The sequence below is a fragment of the Grus americana genome, chromosome 4 (assembly GCF_028858705.1).
Source record: "Grus americana isolate bGruAme1 chromosome 4, bGruAme1.mat, whole genome shotgun sequence".
NCBI lineage: Eukaryota > Metazoa > Chordata > Aves > Gruiformes > Gruidae > Grus > Grus americana.
This window is the reverse complement of record NC_072855.1, coordinates 69206738-69232243: the sequence shown is the minus strand read 5'-3', so window position 1 is coordinate 69232243 and position 25506 is coordinate 69206738. Positions and strand designations below refer to the sequence as shown.

At 42.3% G+C, this 25506-nt stretch overlaps 1 protein-coding gene and 1 long non-coding RNA gene across 3 annotated transcripts in view; one reads left to right on the top strand and one right to left on the bottom strand.

The window, feature by feature from the left end:
• Positions 1 to 25506, bottom strand: part of RNF150 (ring finger protein 150) — a 151137-nt gene that overhangs the window by 116242 nt on the left and 9389 nt on the right. Inside the window, exon 1 of one of the 2 annotated variants that reach the window (XM_054824342.1) lies at positions 7872 to 8741. The exons of the other annotated variant lie outside the window; for it this stretch is intronic. Coding sequence (XP_054680317.1) covers positions 7872 to 8337 — 466 coding nt within the window. The 5' untranslated portion in view covers positions 8338 to 8741. Of the gene's footprint in view, positions 1 to 7871; positions 8742 to 25506 lie in introns of those variants that run through there. 2 annotated transcript variants of the gene reach the window in all.
• Positions 8908 to 12259, top strand: LOC129205909 (uncharacterized). Its single transcript, XR_008576909.1, has 3 exons — positions 8908 to 9043; positions 11524 to 11687; positions 11815 to 12259. It is a non-coding gene; the product is annotated as an uncharacterized LOC129205909 (long non-coding RNA).

Here is a 25506-nt window from a genome sequence, read left to right as displayed (position 1 = left end):
AAAAGCTATGTCTCATTAAGTGTGTAGCACAAGGGAGCACGCCAACTCATCCTATTCCATGTATCCCTGGAGGAACTACATTCCTATGTAGGTGTAATGCTTCTATCTGCGTTTAAGGAGTATACAAGATATACTCAAACCAGGACTCTATGGAGTTATGTGGCTGTAACTTACGTTTCTGTGTTTTGGAAACCAAAATGATAAACATTTTTTCCTACAATTTTGTCTCAAACTGAAAATAAGGTTAAAATAAATGGGCTACCTTTCCAATTTACAGCAGGGACTATTACATAAACACAGTTAGACACATCAAATTTGAGATCGAAACTCTGACAGACCCTTAGGTCTAGCAGTATAATTGAATATCACTATGATTATACTGTCAGAAGCAAATGAACAGGCACTTCACTTTATTGATGTTATTTATAAGTCACTCTGGAGAGGAAAAAGAAATAAAGAATTATTTGAAAAAGCTATTATATCTTTAAGCAGCAAAGAATCAAAATATTTCAATGTAGAATAGCTATAAAACAAACAGGTTAATCTTTTCATCATCTCCTTCCATTCTCCTCAGTTCAGTTTTCTAAGGCTTATCTCAAATAATTTGTTGAAGAGAAGCCAAAAAATAAATAATGCCCTTGTTAAGCCTCTCTTGTAAAACACAGCTCCATAGTATTGTTTCATAAGCAAACCAACCTTTACAAAATTTCTCCATCCACTACAACTGGTGAAAAGAGGTGTTTCCACGTATCCATTTTTGAACTAAAACCCATTGTTTCCACCAGGATGGTAAGCACCTAAATCAGTAATTTTCAACCTATCCTGGCTCGAGAATTACTGCTAAAGGGTCCACAAAATGCACTGGATAACAGGAAGCCTATTACTGGTGAGCTTCAATTCACAGCAAATTCATCAGCAAACTTGTAGGTTTATGAAGCTTGGCATCCACTAATACGGGCAGTGGGTCAGACAGTAGATATAAAGCTGGTAGATTTAATACAGTAAATTTCAAAAGTTGAGGTTTCACCCAAGTGGTTTGGGTTTTCTCATCCAGGTAACAGAAACTGTAGTTCTTAATAGAATTACCTTCTGAGATACTACATCTAAATGCACTCATGAACAAGCAGGATACCCTGAGGGGTCGTTGACCTCTGCTCATCCTCATTCAGGACCTGGTCAAACTCCGCAGCGGCTGACCTGTGGCCTATCCATCTAGATTTCTTTTCCACAGAAACCAAAACACAATGGAGTGAAATGAGGATAGAGCTGGGCACGAATGAAGTCCTGGGTCACATCCCACTATGGAATCAAGACACAGCAGAGTAAGCCGGTTTGGACATAACCAGTTACAAAATATTTTGCCGCCTTCTTGCAGTTGCCATATACTCCCCTAAACTGTGTGGTATAATGGATACAGATGGTTTTAAACCTTATCCTTTAGCAGTTATGCCTGTGCCAAGATGACTTTGTGGAAGTTATGAGAATTAAACATTATTGAAAGATATAGTATTGCTATTTAACATCCTCCTACATTTTATATCTCTTACCTTGGCACCACTCTGCTGCTTACACAGACTGTATTTGGTTCTGAAACACCCCAAGATTCTTTCCTTCGCAAGATGCTAAGCAAAAAAATCACTGTCACCATAGTAGATGGTAACGCTGCAGGAAGCAGTCCTGCATTAGTAAGGTGATAGATTACATGGACTACTCAGCCTTTTCCATATCTGATTTCTATGAGTCAATGATTGTATTGTTCGCTCCCTTCTGTACCAAAGAAGTCATCAAGTGACTAGTACTCAAATGCAACTGAAAGGGCAGAAGTGGGGCTTGCCTTGAAATGAATGCTGTTTCTGTGCAGGTTAGCTATGCAGAAGTTATTGGGAAGTGGAGAACTCGTTGGGCTATCCCTTCATAAAGATCTAACTCTTCATCAGCCTGGCTCGTGGTGTTAAGGAAGCAGAGGTCACTTGAAACTCAGTCATCTCACATGACAACGCACTATGAGCTCCATCAAACAAGTGCGGCAAAATAATGGGTTCTTTTAGTATTTTGCTTACATGAGAAAAGTAGAAAGCGTCCTCTTCTCTCAGCAGGAAAAGAGATTCTTAAAGTACCAACACTGAACTAACTGTAGGCTTCTCTCCCCTTTTGCTGAAAATGTTCTTGTGCTCTGTGACATACCCTGAAGGGGGGTAGCACAGAAATATATCTGCAGGAATTAGTGAGCTACAATGGAGTTAACACACTAGCCACAGACTAATAACCCAAGCTAAAATATACCATTTTAAAGACAAAATACCAATGGGACTAGAGCGAACCATCACTTTATCAAAAGCAAGCCATTCTCCTAGGGACAGTATACCAAAAGGAGGTGCTCCAGATTAACAGGCAGCAGTTAGAATCAATGCTGATACAGATTTGTTTCTGAGGAAGATTTTCTTCTTGCTGTGTCACTTCTTACTGCAGAGATCTGAAGACAGCACTTGTATGAATATCATTGCAAACAATTGCTGCAGATAACCAAAGGGCATGCAGAAATCTGCTTTTGCAATCAGTAAGCTTGGAGGATCAATGCAATCTTCAATGCATCAATACTTCATCATTTTGTAGGGAAAGCTGCACCTTACGACTTGATCCAAAGCTCAGTGGACTCACTGTATTTCCACTGACTGCAAGGGGCTCTGAAGGAGATACACAAGCCAGTCATGAGGCTGAAAGAAGGTGTGAGATTCAACAAGGCAAAAAGCATCTGACAAAACTCAGCGCCCAGCACTGAAGTGGCTGTCCCCAGTAGTACTGGAGACTAAGATTATTTCGCTGCCCTAGTCCTTGTAGGTCAAATTCATCCCTTTTCATTCAGTTAAGCTAAACCAGTCACCTGTGATCACAAAGTCCCACCACCCCTTGTCCGCAGCAGAGAAGTCCAGCACTGAACCACAGCGGAACTAGTAGGCAGAAGCATGGCTCACTAGCCAACGCAGTGGCACAGCTTGTCAGCACTACTGCTGGCCCTAGCCAATGTTATAAATCCTTGATTTTGATAAATACAGAGAACCAGATTTTCAAAAACTACTGAAAGCCAGGACTACATGATGGATCCAGGAGCTCCTCTGAGTTCCTAAAGATGGCAGCACACCCCAGCCATGCCTCAATTTTATGATGGACAAGGCTCAGAGATGCACTAATCTCCATCTCCCTCCCCCACTGAGTTGGTTTCTATTAGGAATGAATCCTGGGTGCCTGGAACAGAAAATAATTATGGCAGGCCCTGGAAGCCTGAAATCTCCAACCCTTGATTAATTCACACTTATCCATATGTAAATTCAGTGTGAATGCTGTCAGCACATTTTCTTTACTAGAATTCAAAAAAAGTTTAGAAAAACAATTGTTTTATTAAAGGAACAGATGTGGCTACAGTATTGAATTAAGTCTGTAAAGAGAGAAGTCTTGAACTTCAGCGTTTAATTTGCACATCAGTACAAATCTACAGGGGAGCACAAAGCCAAAACTACTACCAGCACATCTTAAAATATCTAAAAGGCAAGACTAGTCATTGGTGATGGAACACAAATCTGAGTACATGGGAAGAAACTGAATGTGCACCGATCAAGGCTGGCCACATTCACAGTACGTGTGGAAGGACACACCTGGTTTTGCAGTGGGATGGCCATGCCCTCCTCATGCAATCTGGCGCACACATGCTGTACTTGAAGGCCAAAAAGGGAGGGAAGAAGACAGTGTCATTGCAGACCACATGAGATTCATGTCTCAAAGATACAGTTGACAGTTGCTGCCAGTGCATACGAGCCGTTACAAAAAACAAGGCATCTTGCCTCTCATTGAAAGCGGGTTGTCATGTGTGCAGTATGTGATGTAAAATTGTGATGACATGCACTGGAAAAGTAGAATACAGAGAATGCAAAACTGCCTGACTCACATATGCTTCTGGCGCAAAATACTGAGGATGCAATTTACTCCACATAATAATCATATCCATTCTGTGAGAGATTCTGATGCACCCCAGAATTCAAACCGAATGTTACAAGCTGTTACAAACTGATTTGACTTTTACCCACATATGAATCGTGTACAGTCGCAGTTAACATCCCTCCCTAGCCCCAAGAACCTGAGCGGTGCACAAGTTAGAAGTGGTCAACCTAGGTTCCCTCAAATAAGAGGTGGAGAAAGGGAAGTTCTCACTTTGAATCATCTTCTGGAAGGCTCCCTTACCGTATCTACTCAGAGGAAGTGTTAGGACATGTGCTACAACAGGTAGTAAGAATACTTCGAATTAATACTAGGTTATTAAATGCAGACATAGTGACTATTTTCAAACCTAAATAACAGCTAATTCATTCTGAGTAAGAAAAAATGCCAATTAGAAACCCTAGCAAACACCAAGGATTACTCTTCTGGAGGAGAAAGAACATCCTCTTTCTACTTTTCTACTAGAAAAAGTTGATTTAGGAGAAATAAAAAGCATCTGAAACAGAAATTCTAGATGCTTTTGTCCTTCTCTTGTTAAAATCTACTTAGTCAAAAAGCAAACAAACTTGGACTCACAGTTCCTGTACCATACTTCAAGTCAATAGAAATAAAGACGCCAGTTTGCAAAGGCTGTAGCAGATGATGCAAAAGCTAAGTGTGTCCTAGCATGAGAACCACAGAGCTCTGCATTGTCTGTGAACGCAGATGTCACAACCCTACCTCGCTCTTCTGGATGTGCAAGCAGTGACCTAAGTACAAGCTCCCTGAAAGCAAAGGCTTTCAAAACGGTGACTGAACTGGTTCAAATCGCATGCTTCGTCTATTCTGTCTGATGCACTATAAATAAATCCTGGAAAGTTGTATTTGAAGATTTCCAGAACAAGCTTTGATATAATCCCATCCTGGTTTTGACTTGGGGGTGGTAGGGGTGCCGGGGGGGAGGGAAGTCTACCAACCCTCCTTCAAGTTCAAGAATGGTATCTTGCTACAGTTGCCCATAGATTTTAAAATCAGGAGGCATCATGTTAGAAAAGGGTCATTGGCATGCAGCGTAACAGAAAACAGGAAATATAATTAAACATACAGCTGTGAGGTAAGATCTTTGGCAAGAGAAAGAGAGCTTTGGGAAGAAAGCAGCAAGGGCAAAGCACTATGAAGTAGCACAGTAACGTGATCAACAGGGGAACGAAGCACAGGGGCAGAGATGAAGAAATGGGGGGGCGAGGAAGAGGAGCAGAAAAAGAAGCACAAAGAGAGAAAATGACAGTAAAAGAAAGAAGGCAAAGCACACAGAAGAGAAGAGCATACATAAAGAAAAGCATCTCTTGTAGGAGTAATAATGCTTTAGTAAGGGCAGGAGCCACATTGTTATGCAACAGGATATACTGTTTTCTGTGCAGAGTCTATTTAAGCTTCTATGAAACCTCAAAAAAAATCTGTGGGAGAAAAGAAAAAAAAAAGGAAAGTAACATCATATTTCTTTCAACTTTTAAATTGCTTTTTAGGTCATATTTCACCCTCCCCTCCCACCCCCCCAAGTATTTTCCAGGATGGAATTTTCTTCTTCCCACTCCAGGATTTGGCGTGGGCAGAGCACCACAGATGCTGCTGAACTCAGAAACCAAGAACCTGATTCATTCTTCCCTTGAATCTTGTGCTGTCATTTAGACCGGGACCAAGCAAACGTCAAAGACTACAAGTCAGAAAGATAATTTTACACAGCTTGTACATTCACTTTGTCCCAGCATAATGGTGGTACAAGAGGAAGAGTAAAGATAAATCCAGTTCTGAATTCCTGCTAGTTTGTCAAATGTTTAAGAATAATTATTTTTCCTCCTTTTCCGGCAGACTTATGCTTTAAAACTCCTCAAGAGTTCTGTCTGTACACAGAGGGCAGGTTTTCCCTAAGGTAAGACCAACAACCATTTTTCAAGTTCACAGAACAAAAATCCTTAAAATGAAGACTACCTCATACAATCAATCAGCAAAGCTCTTCAGTCTCACTGACCGCATTCAACAAGTCCAGATTATTTTCTACAAGTTTCCTTTAATTTTAGTCTCTGGTACTGTACAATCACACTGCTGGGTATCAATTCAGTACTCAAAAAGGATTCTCAGAATAAACTGTAAGCAATCATATGACATAAAAGAAGCTGCCCCCAAGATAAGTCATACAGTGTTCGTATTTTTGAAAGCTGAGACCACTTTCAGTAAGAAAGATTGCCTGCTTACTTCATTTTAGACTTTAAAACAAACAAAAGCTCTAACATTTTAAAAGGTTAGACACATTTCTTACTCCCACTGTTTCTTAATAAAACACCATTTGTGTGGGAAACCAGCTTAGCGCATACTTTAAAAGCAGGCAAACCATTAATTGATCCAACATGTTGGCAGTTTTAGAGAAACTAGAGAAGAACAAGTGATGCATCTTAAGTTTTGAAACAGCCTGAGCTTTACTTTAAGGGTACGTAAGTATGCCAAGCTCCTACTACTTTATACTGCTTTGTATATAATCAGTGATACTTAAAGTACCAAGAAGTATAATCTGAAGAGCTGTTAAACCATGTGCAGGTTATAAAGCACATTTTTAAGAAGCTCAAGAGGTTATGAGTTGCTTGTCTCAAAAACCAATGGAAAATACTAAAAAAACCCTCATCTTCTGCCAATCCTACCAAAGAAACATGAATTTGCCCAAATAAACAGTTAATCTCTTAAAGAGGCTGCACAAAAGAGGTTCCAAAAGTGCTACTTTTGCATCAGAAGTATTACAGCATTATAGTTAGGCAACAAATTGTTTTTCAGCACATCCATGCTAGCTAGTTTACTGTGTGACATTTAAAATGTCATTCAAATAACATCCTGTTTTGCAGCCTGTGTTTCAATTTACCCCTAACTCTGCTAAGATTCAACTGGCATGAAACAGCTGGGCATGATTAGTTACTGGATGCAAACCAAACTGAGATTTCACAATAGGTGGCATTTTAGTCTCCATGGCATAGGCTGCTGATATAAAAGACCAGTGACCCCAGCAGAAAACACTGTCCCTAAATATAAATCTGGTAATCTGTTTTTAAAACAACACTATTTCAAACATTGTTACAAGAAACAGCATTTTTTGTGGGCATAACCTGAGGTTTGGGTTGTTTCCGATGACTGGATTTCTGCTTAGTCCTAGCTGACGCACACATGTTGGGACCGGAGCACCCGTGTGCTGACACTGCGAGCACAAACTCCATCAGAGCATTCGCCTGGGAGCGTGAAACCCCCCCTCCAAGCCCAGCCCTGGACAAAATATCTCATGTTCTCACCAAATCAGATACTCGACATTCCTACTCAATTCCACAGCTTTTACACTATCATAGACAAGACAGTAGACATCGTGTTCCCTACTTTATTGCACCTCCTGATAAGCATGCACCATAAACACTACGCTTCTTCTCTTCTGTGGGTCTCAGTCATCCCTGGTCCCACTTGCCACATTCCAGAGGATCCTCAGGACACAAAAAAAACCCATCAGTGCCCCACAGTGGGCTGGGGTCCCATCCATTCCTCTGACTAGACTCAAACTTTATACGTCCCAAACTTTTCACCCCAGAGCACCAGCGTGAATTGCTGCTAGCAGCACATCCGTCCTTTGCCATGGCAGCATGGAGAGGTGCTCCATGGCTCCCAGGATGGGCACCCACCACCCAGCGAGGCCTGCAGTCCATCCTGTTCCCTGCCAGGAGGTGCGAGGACACCTTCCCCCTCAGCGGCTCCTACCCCAAGGATGCAGGACAGCAGAGCGGGCTGCCAAGCACGGGAAAATGGGGCCCATCTGCCCACCCAGCACAGACCTTGGGGTGTGCCCATTGGAGCGTGGGCAGGGTGGCGGGGCTCACCTGCATGGGGCATGGTGATGGTCTCGTTGGCATTGCTGGAGCCCACATTGTAGATGACCACGGCGGAGGCGTTCTGGGCAGCAGCGTGGCGGATCTTGTCCTTGTAAGTACAGTTGCCGCGCGGGATGAGGGCCACCCAGCTCTTGCCCGGCGCCGGGGCATTGAAGCGGGTGCCGGGGTCGCAGGCGTAGCGGTCGGCGGGCGAGGCGGAGAGGGCCACCTGCCCGCGGGCGTCCTGCTTGGGCGACTGCTCGCCGTAACGCCCACACTCGCTCTTCTCGCTGCGAAGCTCGGCGCTACCGGCCGCCGGGTCGGCGTAGGTGATGTTGACGAAGGCCGTGTACCACTCCTCCTTCTCAGCCACGGTGAAGTCCAGGCACAGCAGATGCACGAAACAAAAGGACAGCAGCCATGTTGAGAGAGCCAGGCTGCGGCACGCTTGGATCACAGACATTGCCATCTTCATCTGCCGGGCCCCCCCCACCCCGGCCGGCCCGCCCGCCCGCCTGCCTGTGTGTGCGTGCGCGCGCGTGTAGCGTGCCCCGAGCAGGCGGCTCCGTGCGGGGCGGCGCTGCTCCCGCCGTGCGGGAAGGGAGGAGGAGGGGGGCCCTCCCCTCTGCAGCCCGCTGCCTAATTCATGTCGGGGCCGTTTGATTTCCTCGGGCTGGCCCCGTCTCCGCCCTCCCTTCTCCCTCGCTTCCTCCTGCCCCCTCTCTCCCCTCCCCGCACAGCTGCCTCCCCCGCTGCTGGCAGCCCGGCCGGCCGCCGGGCGGGGAAGGCGCGGGGGGGGGGGGGGGGGGGGATTTCCACACGCACAAACGCGCGGCGCCTCTCCTGCTCCGGGTCCGGCCCCTGCCGGGCGCCCGGAGCGGCCCGCCGGAGGGGCTGCGCTGCCCGGGGTGCGGGGCGCCGGGCGGGCGGGGGGGACGCTGCCGCCGTGTGCGTCAGGAGCGGGCGGCGCGGCGGCGGCACCTGCCGGCAGAGGGGCGGCAGCGCGGGGGGAGCCCCGCCACGGCGGTTAGAGCCCAGGCCAACGGCCGTCTCTGCCCGGGAGAGAGCGGAGCTCCGGGGCGCCTGGATGAGGGGGGTGCTTTGCAATTAGCCGGTCACACCCCCGAGTCGTGGGTTTAATTTTGATTTTTGATATTTTTTTCTCTCCTGAGCGCTGTAGGGTAAGTTAAATTGCAAATGTGAATGTTATAATGTAATTATGCCACACAGCTTAAAGGGATAATTGCTCGTATATCAGGTTTTAAAATAGAAACCGAATAAAGTTCTTACTATACATGCCTGAATGACGCTGACTGGCACGTTTACCAAAATCGGGTGCGACACAGAGAACCTCGAAGGTGAAACCTCAGAGAGTGACAGAGCTGCTCGCTGGAAACACTCAAACTCCACGGACAGGAAAGAATAGTTTAATTCTGGCTCAGTGAAAGCTCAGATTTGGGGATTTTTAACGTATAAAACACCCCAGAAGAGTTTTGTCCGATACTCAAATGCCTTTCAAAAGGGTCAAAACACAACTATGTTTGTCTATCCTAGTTCAAGTGAGTAGCTAACATTCTGCTTTTTCGTAACTATGTTCAGTAACAGAAGGATGTCTCACAAGATTAATAAATACTGCCTATTTTAGCCCCCTCATTATTAAAACCTGGTCCTAGAAATGCCATTCCCTTTCATTTAGATAAGATGCCTGAGTATCTTACTAGTGTCAATATTTACCTGTTTCTAGTTTATGTTCATAGCTGCCACTGATCTAAGCAAACAGATGACAGCCTTAACTATATTTTTTTTACACGCATACACACACACGTGTGCGCTGCTTTGAAAAAGTTATTTCCCCAAAGTTAAAAAAAGGGAATTTGGGAGAAAAATGTATAGGCAAATAGGGGAATAAAATAGAGCAGTACAGAGAAACATGGTGGGTTGCCAAAAAGTCTACCATGAAGCAAGAGAACAACTTTCCTTGAAAGCCCATTCCTGGAGAAGCGAAGTCAGCAACTGAGAAGAAAAAATTAGCATGTTAGTGCTTAACCAACCCCACAAAAAACAAGAGAGAAAAAAATCCAATGCATGGATAAAGTTTGTTTTTATAGGAAGTGGCCTGCCAAGCAAACATGATTCATGTTTTTGTGAGGAAATTATCAGTGTGCTTAGTAAAGTTACACAGCCGTGGCCATCACAGGTTTTTGAAAGGTGTGTTATTCAATGATACATGACATTCTCATTGCACATGTAACCTATTAAGGACCAGATAAGAGGAGCTTTGTTGAAACAGAACATGTTTTAATGGAGTGCAATGCAAAAATCTGACTCCAGGTGACTGAAACTGCCAGCCACTCTGAGCAGAACTGGGGAGTGTGTGGTTTACTCTGCACACAGCGAAGAATTTGGGGGTCAGAGTAGGAAGGAATTGTGCTATACTCCTAGGGAAAAGGGGGCAAAAGAGGATGCAGCTGTCCTCAGATGTTTCAGAGGAGTAAGAAGTAGGTATAGGGAAGCAATTTTCTCTCTGCATGAAGCACCAGTGAGACAGATACTGGAAGCTGTCCAGTTTTGGTATCTGCATTTTTAAAAGGATACTGAAATACTAGAGAAGGTTAAGAAAGAAACCCTAAAAATAATTTGAAGTAATTCCTCTCCAGGAAGAGATTTCAGGTGCCCAGTCTATTCAGCTTTTCAAGAAAAGAGGCAATATAATTACATTGTGTAAGTACCATCACAGGGATATAACAGCAGGTACTACTAGGCTCTTTAAGCTAGTGGATAAAGGCATAACAAGAACCAAAGTTTAGACTAGACAATGCAACTTAGAGCAAAAGTAGCTGATTAAACAGTGTCTGTCCATAGGAGAAAAGTGAGACTGTCCTGGGAAGTGAAAGACAATCTACTCATATTCAAATTAAAGAAAAAAACCCAAGCGCACACTTGTTATGCTTAGAGTGTGCTGGATTGTGTGTCTGTACCCAAAATTTCAAACAATCTCAAAGGAAATGGCTAGAAATTGCTCAGTTAAAGGTAAGGAATCTCCTCCAGGTTGCTAAGTCACTGTTATGGAATCCCATCATGTTTTGTGGACCTCTGTCTCAGCCTGTTGGTACAATCATTGCCAAGAGGTAAAATGGCAAAAGGTTTAAAAGCTAGCCTTTTAAAGACTAGGCTGCCTGAATTCTGCTGAAGTAGGGCTTTACCTGGAAGTTAGGAATCTTAATCCAGAAGAATACTGAAGATGGCATTGCAGGGTATTGAAAAAGCCTAAATTAAGTGTGCTGGCTCCCTTCACCATTAATGGAAAGATCCTCCAGCCAGCAATTCAGAGCATGCAAACTTGATGGACATATATAGGGCCTAGATACACCCAAAGATCAGTGATCCTGTGTTGAGTTGGGCACAGGCAAAAGCAAAGCTATGGAAAATGCACATCGCAGGGTAGGTGAGAAATCCCACCTCTCTCTCCACTCTCAGGAGGTTTTGGTTGACAGCTCCATTCCCTCTGCATTGAGTGTGATGAGTCCCCACAGGGGTAGGACCTCAGCAGGTGCCGGCTGGGAGAGGCTTGGGGTTAGTGCTAACTTAAATTCAGGCTGAAGGTTTCTTGATGCTGATGGACAGCAGGGAAAGTTGACTGAAATCTGATATCTCTCTGCAGGTGTTCAGGAAAATGAGTTCTTTTGCCTTCCCTAGCTATGAGACTGAAATTGATCCTTGTTTACAGCTGGAGAAGAACAGAAGAGATGTTAACACCAGAAGACCACACAAAGGATAAAGCAATACCATCACCTCACCCATTTGCTTTGAGTTAAAAAAAACCCAGTAAGTTTGTTCATTTCAAGAGTTAATTGAGCAATACATCTTTTCTTGACCTAACTGACATTGTTAATATTCCATCCATCCTCCTATTCATATGCTAATAGCTATATTACCTGTCACTTTATTACAGAATCATAAAATCCTGCCTGAGATTGGAATACAGCTTCATTCTTCTGTAACATTGTTTGAATTACTATAGCTGCTACTGTAGTTCTGGTTTCATTTACTTAGGTCAATCTAATATTCTGGATAATGCTCTGACGCTCTAAAGAAATCTTCAGAGTAAAGTTCCAGAAAAAAAACTTGTGTTGCAGCCAAGATAAACTCCTCACTGGAGCTATAGGGAAGGTTCAATAGAATTTATAGGGAAAGCGACATTTTCATTTAAAAATTATGAAAACAGTTGACAGGAGCTTTATCTTGTTTGATCCTTATTAAGTTTTCATAGTGAGATGGTGCTCCCTGTGTCCCAGAGGCAAAAATTGCCATGTCTTATCATGTTTGTTTAGCATCTGCTTTTGTAATAGAGATTTTTTGTAAACTACATGAACCCAGAAGATTCCTGCTGATGAACATCTTCCCGTTCCTTCTTCTATTATTGCTTCTTAAAAATAAAGAACATTTGAAAGAAACATGTCTCCTTTCTGCAGTTTCTTTCTCCTCTGTAATAGCTCACTCAGCTCCCGTAAACTTTCAGCATTTTCCCCATTTGTCATTACTCACATGTAGAGGCTTACTAAGCCCTCATTCAAAATATTGGCTTTTCCTTTGCAACGTAAAAATATTAAAAAGTTAGTTTTCTCCTGTTAGTAGGTTATTTCCCTTGCTCTCCTGTAAAGTGAGTTATTTAAAAGTCTTACTCAGAGAAAAAGTGAACTGACAGAATCCAGCCCCAGCTCTGCAGGGTAGCCAAGGTGTCAGTGCTGGGCTGGCATTTCCTGCTATCCCAACCGGGCGGTTTCTCCTGCAGTGCACCCCTAACTCGACTACAAGTGCTCACCTTACTTATTGCTCCTTTCCTACCTGTCTCCTTCTAAGGCAGAGCATGTGTAACCAAATATATGAAAGGTTTACCAGGACCTAACAAGCTCCTGTTATTAAGCTTACCGTCTTCCCTAGCCTACAGCGTGGGGGGAAGAGAGGGAACTACTGTGATTAGCATCAGATCCAGGTTCCTCTCTATCTTCTTGAGTGGTCAGCCAGACTGACTGGAGACAGTCTTTAGCTTAAGTGTGGGATAAGGCTCACACTTGTATCTCTGTGTCTGTGCTAGCTGTTCTGGTGCTGACAGACACACACAGAGTGAAGCACAGTCCTGCTGAGGCAGAATTCAAGCTCCAAAACAGTGCCAGTTCCTAGCGTTTTAATCATCTTCCAGGGGAAATACTGTGAAGAACCTAAAAGGAGCTGTAACTTATAACAGAGATTCTTTCCAAAAAAACCCAGACAAATTGGAAATGTATTAGCCAAGACTGTGTAAAGAGTGGAACCTGCTGCAGAAGCTGCATGGAAATGTGTGATTAGAGATCATCTGTGCCTCATGCTGGAAGTTCATGTGATCTGGAATGAAGAGTCACGCTAAGTGCTAGTTAGGTGGCTCATAACTTCTGCGGTGTAATGATAAATCTTGGAAGTAGAGGTTGCCAGCTACAGGCCATTCTCTAATGCCTAAAAGAAATGCAGAGTTCAGTCTCTGTGCAGAAAAACACACTGTCTATTGTGGACAGCATATATTAAATATTACTGCAGTTTTCAAATTAGTGTCAGAATCCTGCTTCACACTATTTTGGTTGAAACATATCAGTGAATATGCTGTGTAAGAGGTAGCATTCACTACTTGCTCAATAGACATCCTGTGTCTTGCTCAAGCAATCACCAGCGGAAGAAGGTACAGAGCTACAAAATAAAATGCTCACCTTGCCAAGGCTACACCACAAGTTCTGAGTGAAAAATTTTCTAGTTTGAGGCTCAGCTTTTGAGAGGACACCCCTAAAATTTTTCCACCATTGCCAAAATGAAGCTATTGCCAGCATAATAGGTGTGTGAGGGGCCAAGCTACGCGTGCACATCCTAGCTATGATTCAGAGACCGCTTACAAGTGACATTTCCTTTACAGTGTTACACTTCCATAAAGCTACCACATTCAGATCAAAAGTTGAGTGTACCCAGCGACACTGAGATGCTAATGTTTGTCAAGGCTTCCACCAACAAGCCTCTGAATGTAGTAACAAAAAATAGATATACCCAGGATAATGATGGGAATGTGTATATGGCCCAATTCAGACATATGCAGAGATTCCTAGTCTTGCTTGAGAGACAGGAAGCATATACCTGAATTAATGGGACATTTTCCTGTACTAATACACCTTGCTGACGAACTTCAACAGAGCATTTATATTGTGCCACACAGGTGGCAAATACAGACACTTGGCCAAATGGGAAACAGTAATACATTCTGCTGAAAACAGAAGTGTGAGGTTACTAATGGAGATTTTCCAGGAGAGATTCCTGGGATTGATCATATTTAACATGATCATTAATGACCATAGTGCATACAAACAAAATGGGAAACTCATTGATGACATAAAATAAGGTGCCATTGGCAATAGAGAGAAAGGCATGTATGGAGTACAGAAGAACCTTATTGATCTGACTGCAAGAGATGGGATGAAATTCAATAGTACATTATGCCAGGTCATGAATTTACAGACTAAAAAGATATATTTCTACTCTTAATTGGAAGCTCATTGGTTGGGATACTAGTTCATGAGGATGTCAACGTCACAAAGATTCCATTAACCACTCCCCCCCCTTTTCAAATGTAGCCTTAAAATGCATTAGCAGACAGGATCAGCAGTGATGGGGGGGCATACAAATCTTCTCACACGAGGCCTCAAGAAAGCCCACCTGGAGTTGTGTGCAAGAGGAGCTGCAGTCATAGAAGATGCAGAAAAGGGCAGCCAGGAGAGTGAGGGAATGAAGAATTATTTATGAAAAAGTTACAAGCTTGGTAACAGGGGGAAGGCTGAAGGGGGGACGATTGCTCTCTGTTGGTAATCAGGAAGGCTAAATGCAGTGGAAGGAAAATAGTGATTTGGGATTTGGCACTTAAGAAAAGGACTGCAAGTTGATCATATATAAATGAATACACAAAAAATGGAGGAAAATTTTTCATTAACAGAACTGTGAAATTTTCTAATTACCTAACTGGAATTAAAGAAGACATGATAAACTGATGTGAAGGAATTATTAAATGATTACATGCAATAGCAAGGTTTGGACTAGATGATCCAAGAAATCCCCTTTGTCTACATCCAAACATAGCTTTAAAAGTTGACAGGATATTTCTTTTCTTACCCTCCTCTAAAAATAGCATAAATAGCATTTTTGGAAGACACCAGATGGTGCTGTCACAGGGAGTTTTATAAGCTCAGTACATCCAGACTTCCACTTTTACAGGTTATGGTCGAAATGCGGTGTAGCTGTGTCACATTAAGTATATTTTATGATGTACCTGCATATGCTATTAAAGTTTGTTTGCTGCTCAAATCTGTGACTGAACAAGTTCTTAGAAGCAGTGCTACTGCTCAAAGGAAGCACTTTCATACTTAGACACTAAAATTCCTCTTCAAATGGTATTTTTACCACTGGTTTGAATGGAAATTGCACTGAATCCTAAGGATGCCAAGCACATGAAAAAGATGAGAGCCCAGGATTTTGCTGTCTCATTTTCTTATTTCCCTCATTGGATCTTCAAATTAAGTGGAAGGATATTTGTTACCTGGACTACAACCCAGACTACAGTCTATGAAGACTTTGAACACAGAGTTAAAGGAAAAAGCACACATAGTTGTTACTTAAAAAATTGATAGATCTTAGATGGGTTTTACTAATTTTGGGCTATTACCACTTCTCATCCTCTCCATGCTTTAGATCTCTGTCCTCCTACAAGTCTAGTCTTTAAAAGTGAGCGTTCTGAATTCATCACTCAAATACTTCAGACATTGCATTTAGAGTTTAGATAACAGCCCCATCCTTTGTATTGTGTCTTCTTATCTCATACATTTATAAACTGTTTACCACTACAATTAGAATGACAGAGAAATGGTCCACGCTAAAGCGACAGAGAAATGGTCCATGCAGGGTAAGAACTGATAAATGATTTATAAGTACTTTTAGCAAAAAAGTAGTTCAAGGAAGTTTGTTCATCAAGTTCTAATCTCTGATGTGGGCTTTTTTTTTTTTCTTCACATAGAATTGAGCACAGCAGTTTGCAATAACACTGCTGTTTGACAGAGTTAAACTCAAATTGCTCAAATCCCTTTATTACATTGCACCTTTATTTGGCATATGCCTTAGTCAATATCTTGTCTAAAAGCTTCTTTTTGTGTAGAGACTAAAAGTTTTGTTGTCATACAAGTCAATGTAATGGTTCATTATAACATCGTCTTGGGAGATGAAAAGGCTTTTCTGCAGTCAGTATGGGTTTGTTTTTGTTACAGATTGCAAAAACAAATTAGGATTCCTGTAAGAGGGTCCATTATGATCACCTATTCTAATTTCCTACAATGCTAATGATGTTATTAACATTTAAATTGTTAATATTGTTTTTAATATCAGATATCATTCCTAGGTCCATGTTTTATGAGACATTAAAAAAAAAGTAATTTTTCAACTTCTTGGCATTTCAAGAATTTATATTGGCGTTTATATTCCATTATCCTTCTCAAACTTTACAAACTAATTTTTGATCTTCAAAGTAAGTTTGTAGAAATTCATTAGTTGACTCCTAAGCTATCCATGAACGTAGGCAAAAGTTACTTCCACTACAAATCTTTTTCCTCTTAGTATCCAAACTGTCAGTAAAAACTAGCAAAATATTTCAATAGGCAGTAAGGCTGTGCCACTCATGTTGTGGATGACAAAACGTATATATACATGTAAACCTCGCATTTAGAGAAGAACTAAGGTTCTTTTCTCTAGGCATAGCAGACCTTGTTCTGGTTTCTTTACCTTCAATACTTTGGTCCTAAACAGAGTGCTTGGTTTAGTAATTGAATGCAACTACCTGTTCTGACACATATAAGCTAACAAGAAGTTTTCTCCCCAAATGCCTTCTTGCTTCCAAATAGCCCAGAGAGGTCCAAGAGAAATATTTTGTTATATTTATCAAATATCAAGCCTTCCACAGTCCAGCTTTTAGAAAACCAGCCTTTAAGCAAGTTTTTGAAAGACAAGAGGCTGAAATGATTTGTCAGGAAGCCCTCAACCCTTTAGCCTGTTAGGACCTCCAAAGCGGTCAGAGAAAGCAAACGGAGACTCTCTCTCCACCCTGAGGCAGGAGAAGCCTCACAGCCTCCTCTCTTCACCATGGCGGAGCAAGTGAGGGCTCTGCGCTGCAGGGCAAAGGGAAGGGAAGGAAGCCTGTGACTAGAAACGTCACTTTGCACTCTTCCAGAGTGGTGGACGATCACATGATTGGTGATACACGTGCGATTGTTAGAGATAGCTATACTTGTGAGTTTTCTGCCAATGTCTTGCTTTTAAAAAAAAATATTTATTATTGTTATTTTTTAGGATCAGGGGATTCATTTGGCACCTTTCATGTTGCTGAAAGGTCCTCTAGATGTGTCCTCTCTTTGAGCAGGAATCATCTGTATCTTCCTTCTCTATTTTAAAGCAGAAGGAAAAGTGCACCAAAAGGAAAATGCTCCACTTGCTCTGTAAATATATTTAAAACTTTTAGGGCAATTACGTGGTACCTGGTAGCTAGCCAATCCCTCAGTACAAGGAAGCACTCAATAGACATCCTCAGAGTTAATCTGTGGCTGTGGGTCAGCCCCCTGAGGAACTGACTGCTCATACAAGTTACTTCAGGCTGCTCTTGTGAGTTTTAGTGCTGACCCCAGAGATTTGACCAATATTCCCTCACAGTATTTTAAATCAAGATGAGAGCTTATAAGCAGTGGCCACAGTGAAACACTTCTTTGCCTTTCAGGACTGGAGGGCTACTGACTCCTGGAAAAAAAGAAAACCAAAGCAAAAGGAGAAAATCTATTTGTGTCCCATGCCTGTTGGCCACCTGAGAGCAGGGACAACGGGCAGGTAGGAGAGTAGGGACAACGGGCAGTTTGTCACTGAAATGGGTTAGGTGAAGACCATGACGATGCTTGCGTGTAGGGACCGCTTCATGCCTCATTGACTGATGTGCACGTGTGGTGGTTTCTAAATTTGGTTTTCCTGCAGACCTTCTGATGTCCTGTGGACACTGGTTAGTCCTGGACAACAGGCCTGGTTACACGACTAGAATACTGTGCCCACTAACCATGGAGATACAGCAACCAGGGTCGATGGAAAATAAATATATCACATACCCGGTGTGCCGCAACTCACAGGTAGAGGCAACATTTCCATACTATGTAGGAAATGTTTCTGTTGCCTTTATGCACATCGGAGTGATTTGTGCAGAAAGAAAACTGCTTTCTTCTGGTGGTCTATTTTTTCTGATACTCAACCTAGTGATTTATTCATAGGACCTTGGAAATGGATGTATTTTAGCAGACATACAATCTATGTGAATCAGCATTTCACCTCTGAATGGTCAAAACAAGGAAACACATTGGAAGGTACAAAAAGCCCTATGATAAGCTGATGTGAGGTGATTTGTCCTCTCATCATTGCCTCCAGCTCATACTATACTGCCGCCTTCCAGAAATGACTGTCTTAAATCTTGAAGCACAAGATCTTTGTGCTAGCATTAACCACCAGAAAGATGCACCCTGAAATACCTCATGATCCAGTGTCTGAGTTTTCCACTACTCTCAGTTACAATGACATCTCATGGCAATGAAGTCTGTCTGTATGTTTCCAATCAAGCCTTTCTTCCCAAGATTACTAAGAAGTTTAGATTTGCTCCTTCACTGATATATTGAGATTAGATTTTTAAAAATATTTATATTATTTATATTTATATTTAAGACTTCCCAATCTTGAAGGTACTGATTTTACATTAAAGTTGGCAACACATAACAGAAGAATAACGACATACCTTAGGTCTGTACACAGCCACTGAGGGCTCCTTACACATCACATCTCACACCATACTGCACTACCTAGCAGAGGCAGAAAGGAAGTCCAGCAATGATTTTGATGTGATACAAAAGAGAGATGGATAGTTTCCTTCCTCAAATCCACTGGTGGTTTAAACCACGTTTCAAATCAGTCAAAAGATTTTTAACTTTCAGACCATGGTTGAACATAAACAATGTCAACTTAAATAGTACAAGCTTTTTACGTGATTAAAGGTAATTTTGTAACTCTAAGGGAACATCGTGGGCATGAAGTATCATTAAAAACACTAGCCAATGTGAATGTGAGTTAGATTATTATAAGCAAGTAAGTCTAGAAATATATTTTTCACCAGCTGATGCAGAATGTTTAGTCTCTGTACTTCTGTCAGCATAAACAGTGAAAATATGGTACTTTCCTGTATACTAGTACAGCGCCACAACTTTTGAGTTGCACACATTTAGACTGATAGGAACGTTTACCTAGAAGGCTTTAATTGCACAAAGTTTATTTGCTTCTTTTGTGTCACTTTTATGGATTTTAAAAAAATAAATCCCATTTCAGCTTAGAACATTAACCTCAACTTGAGTGAAATTCTAGCAAAGAGGCAAAATCATACTCTCTGAAAGTAAGCTCGTGTTGCCCACTTAAATAAGGGACTTGTATAGGAATAGTTAGTGTTGCAGCCAATGTTTTGACTTTCCCTAATTTAATAAAAATGCGAACGCCTTTATACGTGGGGCAAACCTGAAGTTTTACCAGATGACCACAAGAGGTCACCGTTGCTCCATGAGAACAGTGTCTCTCCAGTCTAGTAAGAAAAACATCGGTATCTTCTCAAGTGTATTGGATTTACTCAATATTTACACCAGTAAATAAACATAAAACTAAACATAAAACTGGCAGAACTGAGGGGTTTTTTTTAAATGTAGAAGGCAAAACAGAGAAGTTTCTGCAATAAACTCAAAGCAATTTCTTAAAACTTGTACCTTTATCATTAATACATCTTTTCTCACTTTCCTTAAATGTCTGTCTTGAACTTTTCCACACACTCAAAGTTCAACTTTAACACAAGGATCAAGGAAGAGGATATTATTTGGGACATTTTTCTTGCTAGGAGAAACAGCTACTTATCAATCCAAAAGAATGGATGGTAAAAATCACAACTCGTGTCCTTCCTTAAGATATCTTTCGACCTTCTACAGTCAACCCTGTCTCTTGTCCCATTCACAGCCTTAAAAAACAGTTGAAATATTACAGAAAGGTTTGTTCTCTACTTTTTTATCTGATACAAGGCTGTCTCACTAGCATAAAGAGCTAGAAAAGTTTGAAAACTCTTTTATATTCAGACCCCTCCAGAGATTCTCTTACCCTGTTTACATCTAAAGCTTGTCGATTTCTTTTCACATAATCTCTTGAAAATTATAGACTTCCTTAACCACACTTGCACCTAAAAATTCTTATCTAGGAACCCATCTCATGTCCTAACAGGAGCTTCACCCATCTCATGTATTTACAGGAGCTTCCTTTTGTCTTGTCCTGGCAAATGCAATCTTGCCATCTTTAGGCCAATTCAGAGTACTGTTAAGAGAAGATCATCATCTTATCTTGGCCCTTTCCCCCCACCTTTCTTTATATTCCTCCACTAGCTCTTCCTTCCTGGTCATACCAAATTTTTGCTACCAACTTCACCTTGAGGGGCATTGCAATCTCTCTGGGTTTGCCACTGCTGCATCCTCACCCACCTTGCCATCCCCCTGCCCATGCTGCCAGTCTCTGCTGCCCACTCAATTTCCCAAAAGCACTGCCACGCTTCCTTCCACCTGCCTCACACAGGAGAGCAAATCACTCTGTCTTCCTTCAAAAGCCTCCTTAAAACCAATGTAAATTATTCAAATGGCAAAATATCAAACCAAATGTAGTCAGGCAACCAATTTGCTTTGATCACTGCCAATTCTCCTTACCTCATTCTTTCCCAGTATTTCTCATAAGCTCATCTGTATCCACCTGTAAGTTCTTTGAAGGCGAACCATCTTCTGTATTTTTATGATACCTTATGCAATATCATCCCGCTCCATTCTAAGGGCTTCTCTGCAATGAAATCAAATAAGTACAGATTAAGGGTTTAAGTTATGAGGGAAATGGCTTGCCTAACTTATTTAAAGTGGAGACACAGCTGGTCTGGAAATGGGTTTGAAAGTCCGCAAAGTCCATCTGGTTTGAGCAACACAGTGAACATTTTAAAACAAAAGTATTATCTTGACTACAGACTGTCTTCATTTGGGACCTATAAGACTCCAGAGCATGTTTCCAAATTCAGTCATGATAGAGACAATATCAAATTTACTGAAATCAACAGCAAACTCCCATTGATTTTCAGCAGTGCTGGGATTTCATCCTCAGCTAGGTAGGCAGTTCAGAATCACATCAGCACAAAGAAATTGTTGTAGTGGCCATAGTCTCGTCTGGTGATATCACCATGGAAACCTCATCACAGATCAAAGCTAACAATCCAGTAGCATTCAATTAGCACCAGTGTCAGGCTAGTCTCACGAGCAGCTATGATTTATTGAAATACTAAAAGCTTGCAGAACAGATACTGCAAAAGGAAAGAAAACCAATTCATTCATTTCACGGATATATTACAGCATCCAAATTTTCTAGCTATAGAGTATATTTGTCATTGTACTTTAAAATTATTTTTAAATAAAGAATTTCACAATTAATATTTATTTCATTCTTTACCCACAACTGTCCTCATCTCACTTTTTCTAACAAGCACTGCTGTTAACCAACATTACAGAAAGAGATTCAAACTGAAAAAGAATTATGTTGGGGAAATGAATGTACTGCTGATGTATGTTCAACTTGCAGTACAGACAAAAAGTGTTAGATATTCTGAATAATTGTATACAATTAAGGTATAAGAAAAGCATAGTATTGTGGCTTACATTTGAAAGCTGTAATATACTGACTAGCTCTATCAAATAGATGACTTTCTCCTCATGTAGAGATTTGGTTATTTTTTTACACTATATGAATCATAGTCTAATGTTCAACTACTCTAAATATCTAACTAGATTACTAGACCTGACAAAATACATTTTTATGTTACATCAAGAGGATAAAAAATATACCATCTAAAACTTTCTAACTTATTACGGCTTCTTCCTGTAGCATAACAAAACCAACTCCAGTTGTTTTATATCTCTATTGTATTTCCCATTAAAATTGCAACATACTTTATGCAAAGTTCTCTTAATTCTTATAACAAATATTAGCTTTAACGTAAGATTTCATATCTTCCACATTCCATCAAATAAACACTGTCTGCTGAATCTTATTATGAATACGCACAGATATTCTGTTAATTAATGCCCAAGCATTACTCTGCTAAATCAGCTATTTTATAGCTGGATGAATCCAGCACAGTTCTGAATCCAGGCCCTTTTAGGTAGTTCAAAGTTCAATATCCCCAACACATTCCATGAAATGAGGAAAAATTGATGACAGTTTTCACTCTTTTTTATTCCAAAATCCTATACTAGACCTTGATTCCTTCTGTGTTCAAGGGAACTCCATCCCCCCCCAAATTTCTCTGCTCGTGGCTTCAATCCAGCATTTGACCCCAAACACCTCCTACCCAAAGTAACTGCTTTTCTTGTAGCTGTATCTAGTAATCCTTTGTTGCATCTTCTCTCAGCTTACCCGTTCTGTCTGCTGATTCCCTGAAGATGGCTAGATAAGGAGCCAAAAACCGTAGCTGGGTTTATCTCTTAAAGCCACACAAGCTTTCCCTGCCTTACCAAGTTTTACAGACATAACTACACCAGGGAAGGTGGCAAAGAATCCCAAGTGACCCGGGAAAGGGGTACTATAGAGACTACACCATACCCTGGTTTAGCTAGTGCCACTGCAAGAAATTGTGTTTCTTCTTCTCCTGCCTTACATTATGCCTCCATTACAGGACTTGGCCAGTGCAGACGTGCTACACGTGGCCATGCTGTGCTCTAGCTTGCTATCACGTCCCATGGTTTTAGGCTGTTGCCTCTGCTTTGAGTGGTGCGCCTGCTGCATCAGCTACCTGTTACTCAGAAATACGACTTCATGAAGGCATTGCAAAGGGAGGGGTTGGAAGTCCCATCTGTTAGTGCCAAAGATTGAATCCAATGTATTTCAAAACAAAGAGAAAAGAAGTCTCCTGCTTTCTTCCTTTCTGTGAGATGTCTTTCCACAGCTGGGATCTTTGCACATTCCTCAGCTCGAGATGACAGAGGACTGCATATCTTGCCCTTTTCTCTTGCACAGCTTATGGAAGCACTCAAACACCTAGCATATTTTGGGCACACCCTTCTCTCTCTTCCACAGTTTTACTTTGCTTAGTTTTGTTGAATGAGTTACTATTTCAAAGCAAAAAAATATGAATACAAGATATTTAGCAATTTGAATTTCTTGCATAAGAAGATCTGCAATTTTACTTTTCCTCCTGTTTGTAGGAATCAGCTCTGAAATCAGCATGAAAGGCATGAAAAGCTGCAACAGGAAAGGCAAACACAGCTAGGAGCTGAAAACACAGAAAAAGGATTAAGCGTGCAGACCAACAAGTGACCAGGGATTTACCACTACAACCCCGTAACTATGTGGGCTGGCAGGGGACTGAAGTGCCAACCTTAGTGCAACCAATTTTGCCCACTTGTTAGGACCAAGGGCTACAGCAAGGTTACATCGCTGAGGACCCACGGCCAGAAGCGGAAACGGAGATAACAGCCAAGTCCCACGAGCTCAGGACAGAAACCAGGATGTGAGCCAACAGCTGTGGCACAGCCACCACAGGCTCCAGCTGCTGCCCAGCCAGGAGACCTCTCTTGCCTGCCCTGTACGAGCAGAACCCCCCAGCTGCCAGTCATGGCTGGGGGCACCCCTGGGATTACCCAGGGCTGGCAGAGAGGTTTTGCTCATCAGTCAACTGCCAATGAGCCTCGGCTAGGGAAAACCTCGCAGCCCTGTCAGTCAGTGATTCAGTAGGCAGCAAGGATGTTATCTTTCAGTCAACAGTGAACAGAAGCTTTTGAGGGTTGCTAATAAGCATTAGGCTATGGGAGATACCATCTTCTATCAGAAGATGAAAGTGGAAGGTCTGTTTCTGTAAAATTCCCCCCACAGGAAAGGCAGTAAGAATTGTGTGGCAACCCATTTCCAAGCTGGAGAACTGTATTTCATGTTTATCTGCATTTATCTCTGCATCCTTCTTTTCCAAGGATGTCTGTAGTATTCCTGCACTCTACTTATTAGCTGCAACTGCTCCAGAAGAGATGCACCTGCACCACAGAGGTAGGGCAGCAAACTCTCTGCACAGAATATTTGACTAGCTTTCAAAAACTGCTTTTATTTTAGCACCTTGGTTCCAGCTTTATTCTTAGATCGGCTGTGTCACAGAGGGTAAGCCTCTACTGTACATTGCTACATAGCAAGGATAAAGAATCAGCAATAAGAAAATCACTCCAAACTTTACATCAGTTTCACCTCAGATGCAAACAATGCCATCTGCCAGCTACCCAGACATTTGGATGAGATCAGCACCGGGCTGAAGAGCAACTGTTGAAGCTGAATCCAAGGAAGTCTGATGTAATGGCAGAGTGGGTTACTCAGAAGAAAGAATGCATCATTTCTTCAGCTTGCTTTCAGGACACCCTCCCAGTGCTCTTTAAGAGGTGCATGGCACAGATACTCACTGAGACTCCTCACGCTTGTGCCTACCCAATCATGAAATTAAAAAAATGACACCATTGTCTAATAAGTACCGCTTCCAAACCTGCCTCTTCCCTTCTTGGGTCAAACTCAGACTCACTCATCAACTTTGTGACACCTGTGGTGAAAAGAATAGCCTTTTAGAAAAGCTCTGATAAGTTCGTAGCAGAGGTCCATTTACTCAGAGCTCAGCCTGCTGCAAGTGTGCTGCAGAAGTACCTGGTTCCCCTGGGAGCAGAGAGTGACTTTAGAGCTTCTCATAGTGAAAGCCTTCTGTAGAAAAGGAGAGAAGGACCCGGGACAACCCGCTGCGGGACAGCCTGGCTGGCTGCAGTGCTCAGGCCGGCACACAACCTGTGAGGGTTGTGGCCGGGCTGGGCCATCGGGCTCTCACCCTGCCATGGGATCCCCGCTGCTGATCCTGCAGATACCATCATAACTTGTGTTCCAAGGCCACTGTATAAACCTTTCAGCCATTCATTTCTTCCTACCTTGACCTCTGCAGATAGCCTTCAGGTGTCTTAATACTTTGTATTCTATTCATTCCTGGAATGTCTTTATATTTACAGAACAGCCTACTCGCCTCATTTGACTTCATTTGCGCCACACCATGGGGGGTGGGAGTGATGAAAAGACAGACTTCCAAGTGGGGGAGGCTGTGACACAAATGTGTCCCTGGGTCCCAGCATGAGACAGAGGTAAGGCAAGGCCAGGGTGACAGCGGGGGCAGTGGGACACCGGGGCAGGCTAGGCGAGCGTCTCACTGAAAGTGCCAGACTCAGTAGCCCTGTGTGAAAACACGCCTAGGTAAAGTGTAACATTAACATATGCACAGCGAGTGAGCTCTGAAATTCTCTCCCTTGCGTTCTCCCAGTACCTTCAGCAAGTATTTGCAGGCTGTCACTCACATTTTACACGCGCTCTCCTGATGGCCAAGTACCACCAATCCCCAACCCACCAACGGATCAACGCTACAGTCAATACCCGATACCGTGCAAAGCTAGAC